The sequence below is a fragment of the Hylobates moloch genome, unplaced genomic scaffold, assembly GCF_009828535.3.
Source record: "Hylobates moloch isolate HMO894 unplaced genomic scaffold, HMol_V3 SCAFFOLD_1, whole genome shotgun sequence".
Taxonomy (NCBI): Eukaryota; Metazoa; Chordata; class Mammalia; order Primates; family Hylobatidae; genus Hylobates; species Hylobates moloch.
The window spans coordinates 152,596,633-152,610,198 of NW_026652276.1; the positions used below are offsets into that span (position 1 = coordinate 152,596,633).

General features: G+C 41.2%; 2 protein-coding genes across 7 annotated transcripts in view; one reads left to right on the top strand and one right to left on the bottom strand.

The window, feature by feature from the left end:
* The window catches only part of BZW2 (basic leucine zipper and W2 domains 2), a 60,849-nt gene extending 60,407 nt beyond the window's left edge, over positions 1-442 (bottom strand). The window contains exon 1 of one of the 3 annotated variants that reach the window (XM_058446686.1): positions 305-386. The gene's annotated coding sequence lies outside the window, so the exon portion shown is untranslated. Of the gene's footprint in view, positions 1-288 lie in introns of all 3 variants that reach the window. The other 2 variants (XM_032760054.2, XM_032760046.2) reach the window with 2 other exon arrangements.
* A 339-nt stretch (positions 443-781) lies between these two features.
* The window catches only part of ANKMY2 (ankyrin repeat and MYND domain containing 2), a 45,532-nt gene continuing 32,747 nt past the window's right edge, over positions 782-13,566 (top strand). Inside the window, exons 1-3 of one of the 4 annotated variants that reach the window (XM_058446691.1) lie at positions 782-1,083; positions 1,795-2,243; positions 10,326-10,390. In XM_058446691.1, coding sequence (XP_058302674.1) covers positions 2,030-2,243; positions 10,326-10,390 — 279 coding nt within the window. In that variant the 5' untranslated portion in view covers positions 782-1,083; positions 1,795-2,029. Of the gene's footprint in view, positions 1,084-1,794; positions 2,244-2,289; positions 2,674-8,674; positions 9,786-10,325; positions 10,391-13,566 lie in introns of those variants that run through there. The other 3 variants (XM_032760066.2, XM_058446704.1, XM_058446697.1) reach the window with 3 other exon arrangements.

The window sequence follows — 13,566 nt, forward strand, 5'->3', positions numbered from 1 at the left end:
GACCATGTGCACCCGCCACATCCCACCGCGTGGCTGGCCCCCGCCCGCCCGCCCGCGGTCCCAGGGTCTCCCGGGGCGGCCAAACGTTGCGAGTCGGAGGTCTTCATCGCAGGGCACTGATACCCTGTACGCGCGGTGATGATGAGGTAGAGCGGGGGCTTCTCCACCGCGAGGCAGGAAGCCGCCCCAGGAGGCACATGCTTCCCCCCCGCCAGCTCCTGCCCGATGGAAACCCCGGCGGGGCGGCAGTCGCTACTCTCGCAACCCTCACGGCACCCCTTGCCTCACCTGGGCTGCTTCTCACCTGTCCGAGGAGGTAGCGACGACGCGCAAGGCTGGGGGCTGCGGCGATTCGTGCAGCGGCAGCGGCAGCAGCAGCAGCAGCAGCGGCGGCAGACAATGGAGGAGTGAAGGACAGACACATTGACATAGACACACGGAACCCGGCGCAGCCCCGCCTCCCGTACCGCCCCCGTCTCCCAGACCGCCCCCGCCCAGACCGCGCCACTCCCGGGGGTATGGTGGGGGTACGGCGACAACCGTGGGCACCTGCAAGCCCCAGAAAGCCGTCGCTGAGCGCATAACTGCAAGCTGTAGAATTTTCAACATTACATGTGGCGAAATATTTGAACCGGACAGGATAGGGGTGCGGAACGTGTAGGAGGAATTTAATTCCCCCCTCCGGCTTTCTGCATTTGGCTTTTTCCTTCCAGGTTGCTCCAATGGCGATCTCTCGCTGCCGCCTCCTGCGGCTCCTCCTCCTCGGCAGGGCCAATGACAGGCGGCAGGCGGTGACTGCCGCTGGGCCTGCAGAGACCGTCCGCCTGGCTCGCCCGAGCCAGCCCGCTGTCCGCCAGCCCGCGGGAGGGAGGAGAGAAGCGGATCGCTTCCGCGGTTGGCTACTCAGTGTCTTGGTCTCAAGTTGCCTCACTGCGGCTGGCGTTCCCAATACAGACGCATCGTTTCTTTTTTAATACTTCCTAAGAAACAGAATAACCTTCAAGCTGGCGGGAGCAATGGTTCACATAAAGAAAGGCGAGCTGACCCAAGAGGAGAAGGAGCTACTGGAAGTCATCGGGAAAGGTACGGGTGCTGGGCTGCGACGCGGACGCGGCCAGCCTGGCCGGGGGGCGTGGCGGAGCCCGGGGGGCGCTTCTGGCCTGGGTGACCTTTGGCTGCCGTCTGCAAGGTTGACAGCCTGGAACGGGGAAAGAGCGTTTCTCCCTTTGGTCTGGGAAGGGTTGCAGGGGGGGAGAGGTGGGGAGGTAGAAGCAGTGCTGGGACAAGAGAGGTAGTTACAGAGGCTCGGCCTCTAAATCCGCTTTTGGAAACGTAGGATTTCCACGCCCCGCCTTGGATTAATGCGAGCGTCCCGGGGTGTGGACCCCAGTGTGTGAATTCTTCACTGCTCCTGAGGGATTTTGACCGCAGTGGGTCCTGGTAGTTTCAGGTTCTTAGGCGGGTCTCTAAATGACCCTTTAGACTTCCGCAGGCCGAATGATCTGGATCCTTTGCCGATCCCCACCCCCGCTTGGGAGTGGAGGGCGCCCTTAGGGAGAGGGGTTCTTCATAAGGGCACAGAACTAGGTCTGTAATTTGTTGCATTGAGACTTCCGCATCCAGGGCCTCCCTGGCTTCCAGAAGCCCCGACAGCCTCAGGAACCCTAGAGAGACAAGGAAATTGGCGAGGCCTCCACACCCACCCCTCGGCCCACGTTGCACAGATGAGACCGTCTAATCGCGCTCCTTCGCGCTTTCTTGTCCACTCCCCCAACGCGTGCCCTACTTCCGCAGTGCTGAGTCCCAGCGAGGAGCCCTGAAGATGAGCCAGAAGCCATATTTCCCCGGAGTCCCCGAGTGGACGTCCCAGAGGAGTTCCCTGCCGAGTCCCGTTACCTGGCAGGTGACATCAGCGTGACTGCATGCTTCTCCTGCACCCTCACGGTGCGGGGATGGTGATGCGTGGGACTCCAGGCAATTAATGTGGTGATTTTAAACTCAATAATAATATAGCCATGTTTGTCCTCGAATGGCAGAGATGCCAGTCATTGCAGCAAAAGGCTTCCCAGTTTCCATTTTTATTTACTTAGTAGCCAGGCCGAAATGTGGAATCCTAGAGAATAAGAGACATTTATTCTTCATAGCGACAAGGAAACTCTACATGCGAAGGAGAAAAAATTCCGGTTTGAACTCAACAGGTGCTGATGAGCTGAGCCCACCCGATCTGATCTCAACTATTCTAAGTCAGTCACAGCTATATCTATCAATGATGTGTTCTTTGCCTGGAATTTGGGGATTTGGGTTAGAGTTTAGATTGTTGTACTGCATGGTTCTCGTTGACCTATTTGGCATTTCAGTCTTTCAGTTCTTCCTGTCTCTAGGTAATTTCTCCCTGCCTTTGATGGCTCCGGGATTCAATTAAGCAAACATGCAAGTTCTTGCGGTGTGCCAGGTACTGTGCTGGGCAAAAAGGAGACAAAGGATCAATTCACAATCCACCAGGGACAAAAATTCATTTAAGTAAGACAGAGCTAGTACATGTCCTCTCTCTCTCTCACTCTCGCTCTCTCTCTCTCTCTCTCTCTCGTTTGTTTGAGACAGGATCTCACTCTTCACCCAGGCTGGAGTTGCGGCTCTCTGCAGCCTCCACCTCCCTAGCGGCTGGGACTACAGGTGGGAGCCACCATGCCCGGCTACTTTAAAAAGATTTTGTGTGTGTGTGTGTGTAGAGATGGGGCAGTGAGGGTCTCCCTATGTTGTCCAGGCTGGTCTTGAACTCCTGGGCTCAAGTGATCCTCTTGCCCCGGCCTCCCTACGTGCTGGGATTACAGGCACGAGCCACTGGGCCTGGACCATCGTGTGATCTCTTAAAAGTGAAAAATAGTGAGCAGTTTTATAAATTGAGTCTTTGAGAGGGGAGAAGGGATTCCTTGGATACATTCTCAGGTGTCCATCAGTATTTATTCCGATGATTATATAAACCTGAATTAATGTGCATTTATTCTGGTTAGTGCTGTGATACTTCTGGGCTCACATGGTGCCTCAAGTTGCATGAGTGCACTGATGCTTTCATCGCTTTAATTTGACTATGCCAATGACAAAAGAACTGATGTGGACCTAGTATGTGATGCATTCTTGTCAAATGAAGGTCTGTGGGACATCACTTGCACTCATAAAGAAGAGTAATGGGAGATATGAGAAAAACAACCACAGCCAACGTTTATTGACTGTTATTGCAAGCCACACATAATTTTAAGTACTTTACATATATTAGTGCATTTAATTTGGATGAGCTAGGAATCAATTTTAAGCTATGACAGTATGAGAGACAGCATGGGATAGTGGTTAACCATGCAGGTCTGGTTTGAAATTCTAACTCATTTACTGGTGATGTGGCCTTTAGGCAAGTGACTTTTCCTGAGCCTCAAGTCCTCTGTGTGAAAAATAGGAATAATAATAATACCCACCTCACAACGTTGTTATGGGGATGAAAGTAGTTAGTATAGTTAAAACATTCAAAATACTGCTTGTGTTTGTGATAAATATGGTAATCTTCACTTTATAGGCAAGGGAACTGAGGAACTAGGAAGTTAGGAGACTTAGTGGTGTCAAACAGGTAAGTGGCAGAAAGTGGCAGGGCAGAGGTATCACAGGGCCCATAGGCTGTACTTAAAAACAAACTAAACAAAACATGAAACCAGTGCCATAGCAGTCCATACAATATTCACTTTGAGAGGCCATTTAGTTTTAGCAAAACAGCATCTGTCAAGTTAACTCAGTTTTAAATGTTACTGATTTTGTAGTTCTGTGTGCATTAAATTTAAAGTAAATTTTTATTTTATAGTTGAAGAAAGGCCATAAGCAAAGTTTATATTTGTGCCAAAAAGAGGCATTTTTTTTAAAGTGGGTGAAGTGAGTTTTTTTTTCTTTCATACGTTTTTCAACTTTGAAAAACTCTAGATGAGACAATAAGTTCTAGTACTTTGAACTAACAACTTTTCAGCAAAGTCTAGCCTGGCATCTTGGCCAATCTGAAATAAACTCAGCAAATATTTAAGTGATTCCCATCTTCCAGCCACTGCTCTCCAGAAAGACAGATTGTAAGTAGGGCTTTTGATTTATTAGAATGCCAAGAAGTTCCAGATGAAAATGAAAATCTGTTTCCAACATACCCATTTAAATCACACTTAATGACAGCATTCATTTAACAATATATAAGAGAAAATTGAAATCACTGAACTGTGTTTAACTGGCTTATATTACTTGTAGAGTGACCCATTCTTCTAAGCTTTGATACCTTTTTCATTAATCTCAGAGCAAGCACTATTATGAAATTAAACCTTTTTTAAGGCTATGAGCTAGACAATTTTCCCATTACTTCTCTTATTTAGTACCTGAAATTCCTGGGCTCACTGTTGCTAACAAGAAAGTACTATACTTCTTTTTTTTTTCGTATCTGCTTAAAGGAGCTATGAAACAGGTTTGGATAATAAGGCTTTTTCTTACCAACTTTACTGAGATACAATAAGTTACACATATTACAGGTACACACTTTTTAATCAGTTTTAATTTAAACATACATCTGTGAAACCATCACTAAGATCAATACAATGAACATCTTCATCACCCCCTGAAAAGTCCTTACGCCTCTTTGTGGTCTGTCAGTAACTTCACCCCCATCTGCTGGCAACCACTAACAGATCTCTGCCTCTGTTGATTAGATTTCTCTATTCTAGAATTTTATATTAGTGGAATCATACAATAAGTATCCTTTTTTCTGAGGGGGGGGCTGGCTTCTTTCATTCAACATTATGATTTTGGGGTTCATATTTATTATGTGTACCAATAGTATGTAGATTATTTTCTTCTTTCATGTCCACTGGAAGGATATACTACTATTTGTGCATCCATTCCCATTGATGCCCAATTGTTGTTTCCAATTTGGGACTATTGAAATGAGATCCTGTTCTAAGGTCCTGTGTCATTAATAATACTTCTAGTATCTTTATGGTTGAGAAACATTCAAATCTGCTTATAACCAATTATAGTACAGAGTTCAAAGAAAAAATTAACTTAAAATAGATGGTTACCATTAGTTGGATGGCTGGACAGGTTATGCAACCTATATGGGCTTCATTGTCTTCATTTTCACAACAACAGCTCTTTTAGATACTCTCAATTTTATATAGTGCTCCATAATACTAATTTAAGATCATTTTGTTACAAAGTCTAAAAATAGATATGAGTAGGAGACCTTTTAGAAACATCACACAAATTCACGATTTCAAAATGCATGTTATAATTAGAAGTCTCCTCTGTGTGTGTGTGTGTGTGTGTGTGTGTGTGTGTGTGTGTGTGTGTGTGTGTGTGTGTGTGTGTGTGTGTGTGTGTGTGTGTGTGTGTGTGTGTATGAGAGACAGGGTCTTGCCCTGTCACCCAGGCTGGAATGCAATGGTGCGCTCTCGGCTCACTACAACCTCTGCCTCCCAAGTTCAAGCAATTCTCCTGCCTCAGCCTACTGAGTAGCTGGGATTACAGGTGTGCACCACCACGCCCGGCTAATTTTTGTATTTTTAGTAGAGATGGGGTTTCACTTTTAAAATATATTTATAGCTTTATATCTATGATTATATCAAAATCTATATCCATATGTTCTTGTTTTAAAATTAAGGCACTTTAAACATTTTTACATGATTTTACTTATACGTAAACACTATAACAACTAACAAAGCCAAATAGATTTCTAAATCCTTAACTCGATTATGTATTCCTTAAAATACCTGTTTTCGTGGCTTCCAATAAATAATGATTGCAATCCAGCTGGACATAGTGGCTCATGCCTGTAGAGTGACCCCTTTGCACTTTGGGAGGATCCAGGAGGATCACTTGGACCCAGGAGTTTGCCACCAGCCTGGGTCTCAACATAGTGAGACCCCATTGTTACAAAAAATGTAAAAATTAGCTGGGTGCATTGGCATGCACCTGTAGTCCTAGCTACTGAAGAGTCTGAGGCAGGAGGATTGCTTGAACCCAGGAATTCAAGGCTGCAGTGAGCCGTGATCACGCCACTGCACTCCAGCTTGGGCGATGGAGGAAGGCCTTGTATCTATAAAAAATTAAAACAATAATAATGAATAACGATTGAAATCTATACGTGTTTGAATCTCATAGTTGTGTGATGAATTGCTGAAAACAGAATGTTTGTTTCTCCTGTTCTGTTTGTTTTGGCTACGTCTTCTTGTCTTTGGTAGAGACCTGTGTTCCCTATCTAGATATTAGAAATGTCACAATGAATTATATTATGCTGCTCTGAATACAAAATAAAAAGAAGATCTAATAAAGGCTTATATGTGCTCCACATTAGGACACTCCTCAGATAACTGTGGGATGGATATTATTATCCTTATTTCATAGATAAGGAAACTGAGAGTTTTACAGGTCTTTTTATTTCCTTATTTTTTTGAGACAGAGTCTCGCTCTTGTCGCCCAGGCTGGAGTGCAGTGGCGCGATCTTGACTCACTGCAACCTCCGCCTCCTGGGTTCAAGCAATTCTCCTATCTCAACCTCCTGAGTAGCTGGGACTACAAGCACGCACCACTACACCCGGCTAATTTTTGTATTTTTTTTTTTTTAGTAGAGATGGGGTTTCACCATGTTGGCCAGGCTGGTCTCAAACTCCTGACCTCAGGTGATCCACCCGCCTTGGCCTCCCAAAGTGCTGTGATTACAGGTGTGAGCTACCATGCCTGGCCAAGTTTTGCAGGTCTTGTTCCACTTTATAGTATTCCTGAAAAAGCTATAATGTAGTAGAAGAGGGCGCAGTAACACTAAGAATATCTTTCTCTTTTAAGACAGGGTCTCACTTTGTTGCCTAGGCTGGATTACACTGGCATGATCATAGCTCACTGCAGCCTCAACTTCCTGGGCTCAAGCAATCCTCCCACCTCAGCCTCCTGAGTAGCTGGGACTACAGGTCCATGCCACCACACCTGGCTAATTTTTTAGAAAATTTTTTGTAGAGATGGGGTCTCACTATGTTGTCCATGCTTGGAAAATATTATGTACATAATCTTTTCTCCTAAAATGCTTGTTCATCCAGATAAAGTGATCAATTCCACCCTAATGAGGCAGGTTATGCTGTATTTTCTTCTTTGGTTTGAGCAGTTGGAGAAATTCTCTGAAGGGAAATAAATCACTAATTATTACTTTCATTAGTTTAGGTCTGTTGTTTCCTATCTCCAATGAAGGTAAATGTTGGCTCCTTGCACATCCCTTCTTATAGTACTCTATCTTCCACCCCCAGCAGTTTGTTAAATCAGATTTAACATATTTATTTCCCAGAATAAAGCAATTAATCTTTTACACTTACTTGTAAAATATTATTTAAGTCTACTATGGACAGTAGGAATGACATAAAGTAAAAATCCTTCTGTGTGAGCCATGTGTTTCACATTTCTATGCTATTCTGGACCTTCTATAATTTCCGACTAATGTCATTACATTGTGAACACCAAATTGGAAATCATCACAGTTTTTCCTCTTGGAGTGTTTTGCTCATCCGTGTTCCAAATCTATTTTTATTCTCTAGAAGCCCAATCTGTTTCAGATTATTTTTCTCATTCCAGTCCCTGCATTTCAAAAGGCTAACCTTAGTGGGATTCTGGGTATGTGTACATATATGATATAATAAGAAATATCTATTTGGTCTCTGCCCCTGGCTCCTAACACAGAGCTCCTAAAACCCTTATAATCTCCTGAGCAATAGGGGTGCTAGGTGCATCTATTGTTCTAATATTTGGTCTTTGACCCTGGTACCTGACACAGAGTTTCTAATCCCTTGGAATTTCCTGGGCGTTAGAAATGTCTTTTGTTCTAATGAGGTGACTGTTGGATAGCTTCAGGATGGGGGCTGGTCATGAGAAAGTCCAAGCCATGATTAAAAGGTTGAATTTTTCAACTCCACCCCTCCCCGCATCTTCAGGAAAGGGAGAGGAGCTGAAGACTGACTTAATAATAGGTCACGCCTATGTAATCAAGCTTGTATAAATATTACTGAACTACAGGTTGCAGAGAGCTTCCAGAATGCTGAACTCGTGGAAGTTCTTGGAAGAATGAGTGCCTGGAAAGAGCGTGGAATCTCTGTGCCCTGTGCCACATACCTTGCTCTTTGCCCCTCTTCCGTCTGGCTGTTCATCTTTGTCCTCTGTAATATTATTTGTAATTGATGGGTAAATGTAAGTAGTGTTTCCCTGAGTTCTGTGAGTTGTCCTAGCAAATTATGGAGCCTGAGGAGGGGATCATGGGAACCCTGATTTATAGCCAGTCAGAAGTACAGGGGCTTACGATTGGCATCTGAAGTGGGGACAGTCTTGTGGACTGAGCCCTTGACATGTAAGATCTGACTAACTTTAGGTAAACAATGTTAGAAGTGAGTTAAATTATAGGATACCCCATTGGTGTCCAATGGAGAATTGCTTGTATTAAGAGATTTGAAGGCTGGGCGTGGTGGCTCATCCCTGTAATCCCAGCACTCTGGGAGGCCGAGGCAGGAGGATCATGAGGTCAGGGTTCGAGCTCAGCCAGGTGAACATAGTGAAACCCCGTGTCTACTAAAAATACATTAAGGTGTTTATGGGGGAAACCCCCATATATCTGGTGACAGAAGTGAAGGATTGAGACTATTGAGTGAGAGTTAAGCAGGAGAGAACAGTTTGTTTTCCATTATACATGCATCATCTTTAAAATATATTGTTCTCTTACAGAATATGTTAACTTAGATTGTTGGCTATTTGGCAAACACCTTAGAGAATTATCAGCCTGTTCTCTAATGAGAGCCAAATGTTTATGATCTTAATCCCCATTCTACTCTTCACATGTAGCAGGCTTTGACATGCGCACAATCCCTATAGTATTCTCCCTTTCTTGCAAAAACATCTCCTGGGCAGATAGAAAAAGATAGAAAATAATTTTGGTTCTCAGTGGAGAATGGGATTTGGATGAAGCATCTTTCCTCAAGAGAAACTGGGGTGCAGGGTTTTTTCTCTGGTTTTATTCTTCTATAAAGATTTTTGAGGAAGTCCCTGATGAGGAGCCACAGATACAAATAAGGTTTCATGTAGAACTGGCTTGCATGCTCATACACACAAGAGCTTTGCCCTCTCATAGCGATTCAGCCAGTGATACTAACTGCTTTCAGATGGAATACAGGGTCAGAAAAATGCACTATTTATAAAAAGAAATAGCTGCCATCATACTCCAGGGACGTGTAGATCATTCACTTGACATTTTCCCAACAGAGCTACTTCTCTATGTAGGAGATGTTTCTGTTTCTTCTCTGTTGGTGAGGGGAACTCAGGTGACTTGCTTAAGAAGTGGGTCAGAGAGAAAAAAACATACTAATCTTTATTTTGCATTTCACCTTTAACTCTAGAAGGCTAGCAGAGTTTAGCACATTCTTGCACTACAAGTCTAAAGAGAAGAAATAATCTGGTTGGGAGACTTACCTATTCTTTTATGTTCTTTTATAGGAGAGGCTTATCTTAGCCTTTCTTCCTCAGCACATTCAATTTCATTGTTCTCTTCCCAGTAAAACCAGAAATTTCTTGGCAAAATGTGTGGCTGGCTTGTACTAATGATAATAGCAACATTCTCTCCCGCAAGTATGCTTCTGTCATTATGCCTTATAGAAGACTGGAAAAACCTGACAACTATGGCCCAATTATAGCCTCTTTCCAAATTTACAGAGAAGTGACCTTCAGGTTTACATTAGTTGACTTTCAGGGTGGTGAGTACTGATCATAGAGCACTTTAATATAGTACTAGGCATTAAAGATATGTTTCACCTAAGTATTTCCAAACCAAGCATTCTATTATAAATATGCCATCAATTCACAAGATGTGGTGCTGACAAGTTATATAAATACTGACTGCATTTTGAATTCCAAGTATTACATTGACTGGAATTTAAGCTTCAGATGGTGATTTGGATTAGATGCCCTTTAAGATTTTTTTTCAGTATTAAGTCTTATGCTTTGTGGTTATTGTATTACTGCCAAAAGGAAAATGTGGCCAATGTAATATACTTTAAGGTCAGTGAAAATAAAAACAAGATGGAGCTATTTTTAGTTTCTGTAAATCTATTCTACTGGACAATTACTTTGTAAAATAAATAGTATGTGATTGGATGTTTCATTTCTTAGCAACCTACACTGACTAGACCTACTTTTACAGATAACTCCTTAAAGTTTATTTCCTTGATGTTAGATTTTTCTCTTATTCTAGTGATAAATAACCTTACTTTTCATCTTTTTTTTTTTTTTTTAAGGTACTGTCCAAGAAGCTGGAACATTATTATCCAGCAAGAATGTTCGTGTCAACTGTTTGGATGAGGTAAGATTTTAGAAGTTTAATAAAGGATTTTACTTCCTATAAGAAGAGATAATCTATCCTTTTTTTTTTTTTTTTGAGATGGAGTTTTGCTCTTTTGCCCAGGCTGGAGTGCAGTGGCACAATCTCAGCTCACTGCAACCTCCGCCTTCTGGTTTCAAGTGATTCTCCTGCCTCAGCTGCCCAAGTAGCTGGGATTACAGGCACCCACCACCACTCCTGGCTAATTTTTGTATTTTTAGTAGACACGGGGTTTCACTATGTTCACCTGGCTGAGCTCGAACCCTGACCTCATGATCCTCCTGCCTCGGCCTCCCAAAGTGCTGGGATTACAGGCATGAGCCACCACGCCCAGCCTTCAAATCTCTTAATACAAGTTTTTTTTCTAGCATTTTTGCTCATATTATACTAATAATTCCTAAACTAAATATAAGCAAATAGGCCACAAAAGACAAATAAGCATGTAAAAATAGTTTAGTCTTATTAGTAATCAAATAAGTGTAAATAAAGTCAAAATCATATTATTTCTTGTCAAGCATGGGGAAAAATGGACTTGTAAATGCTAATGGTTAAGTGTAAATTGATGTACTATTCTGTAGAAAATTTTGGAATATGTATCAATTTTAACTGAGTATATTATTTGATCCAGCAACTTCAGTTCTAGGGAAAGTTAAGTGAACCTAAACTCAATTTCCTAGAATAGTTGCTTCTAAAATAAGTTTTGGAAATGATGGTAACATCTGAGCATTACAGTAGCCATTGGCCATGTGTGACCATTAAACACTTCAAATAAGGGATGTTTGACTGAGGAACTGGATATTTAGATTCCTTCATTTCTTTCAGTTATTAGCAGCTTTATTGAGGTGTAATTAATATATAATAAGCTATACATATTTAAGGTGTAAAATTTGTTAAGCTTTGACATATGTATATACCTGTAAAACCATCACTATAATCAAGATAATGAAGATATCCATCACCTCAAAGGTTTCCTCATACCCCTTTGTAATCTCTCCTTCCTGCCTTTCCCCACCCACTCCTGCAGAAAGCATTAATTTGCTTTTAGTCACAATATATTAGTTTGCATATCCAAGAATTTCATATAAATGAGATCACACAATAAGTACTCTTTTTTTAATCTAGCATCTTTTATTTAGCATAGAGATTCACCCATGCTGTAGCATATATTATTCCTTTTTCCTGCTGAGTAATTTTTTTTATTGTATGTGTATACCATAATCTTTTTATCCATTCATCAGCTGTTAGAGTTTTGGGTTGTTTCCAGTTTGGGGACTATTACCATAAAGCTTCTATGAACATTTATGTACAAATATTGGTATGGACATATGTTTTTATTTCTTTTGAATGATTTATCTCCTCTTTATGGGTTGTATGTTTTTATTCTTTCCATGTTTGATTGTTTTTTATTGGGTGCTAGACATTGTCAATTTTACCTTATTGGGTGCTGTATGATTCTGTATTTTGATAAATACTCCTGAGCTTTTTTTCAAGAACACAGTTAAGTTACTTGGAAGCAGTTTGATTATTTCAGTTCTAGTTTTTAATGTTTGTTAGGTGGAACTAGCAAAATGCTCAGTGAAGGATTTTTTTCCTGGTGTTGAACTAAGGCACTTCCTTGTCCTCTATGCAATGTTCTCAGTTGCTTGAGGTTTTCAAGCCTGGCTGGTGGGAACAGGCACTCTTCCTGGCCCTGTGTGAGCTCTGGGTGCTGTTCCTTGTAATGCTGTCAGCTAGTTCTTTGCCCAGGCTTGGGTAGTTTCCACATATGCGTGTATTGATAAGTACTCCAGCCAAACACTCTGAAGAAACCCTCTGCAGATCTTTAGAATTCTCTTTCTGTGCAGCTCTCTTCTCTCTTTTACTCTTCCTGGGAACTGAAGCCAACTTGGTGACCCTGGATGCTCAACTCCATCGCCTCAATGCAGTCTGCCAGGCTCAGTCTGGCTGACCTCTCCATATACTGTAACCTATAAACCCTCTTAAGGTGATAAGTTAGGCAATTGTAGGAGCCAATTCAGTTGCTTTCCTTTTCTCAGGGATCACATGTTTTATTGCCTAACGGACAGTGTCTTGCAAATTGTAATTTTGTCTGTTTTTCTGTTACTCTAGGAAGAAGATAACTCTGGTTTCTGTTACTATATCTTGGCTAGAAGTACCAGTTTCTAATTTTGTTTAATTTTAAATAATTAGAAGTTAAATTTAAATAGCCATATGTGGCTAGTGGCTACTATATTATATAGCACAGTCTAGTGCTAAAAAGTTCATTGAACTTCAGTTTCTCATGCAGAAGGGAAAGGGGTTCTGTTAACTCTTTACCCACACATGGGTAGCAAAATTAATATCAGACAAAATAAAGTTTAAAGCAAAACATTCTGTCTTATATATTAAATTAATAATCCACCAAGAACATAATAGCCTTAAGCCTTTTCTTATAAACTTATCAGCTATAAGCATTGAGGTTCATAAAGAAAAAAATGATGGTGCTCAAAGGAGAAATCTGTAAGACCGCAATAGCACCTTTTAGAAACTAACATTAAATAGAAAAAAAGTAACATAGGACGTAGAAAATTTGGATAACCCAATTAACAGTACATGGACTGTATATTAGCAGAAAAAAATAGTATATCTTCTTTACATGTAACATTGGTAAAAATTAATCCATGTATTATACTATTTTATAAAGAAAATTGTAGCTTATTTCAGACAGCTTTGCTAAATGTAGTATGATACATTCGAAAAGAAACAAAAATATAATCCAAATAATGAAGCACATATCTTGGAATTTGTTTTTTTGTCTCTAAATAATTCTCAGGTTAATGAAGATGTAGGAATAAAAATTGCTGACTGTTTACAACTGAAAATACAACATTTATCAAAAGCTTTGTTTGCTGGCCAAAGTGATACTCAAAAGGAATTTTGTAGTGTTTATCATTGCACTTTTAACCTTTATGGTGTTCTGAGCTTTCAATTCATGAAATTGTTAAAAGAGTAAATATACTAAAATAAAAATAAGAAATGATTTAGAAAAAATAGAAATAAAAAATTTTAAAAGCAGATAAGCAACAATATAAAAATAGATAAACTGGAAATAATCAAAATTAAAAACTTTTGTGTTTCAAAGCATACCACCAAGAAAGTGAAAAGACAGTCTGCAAAAT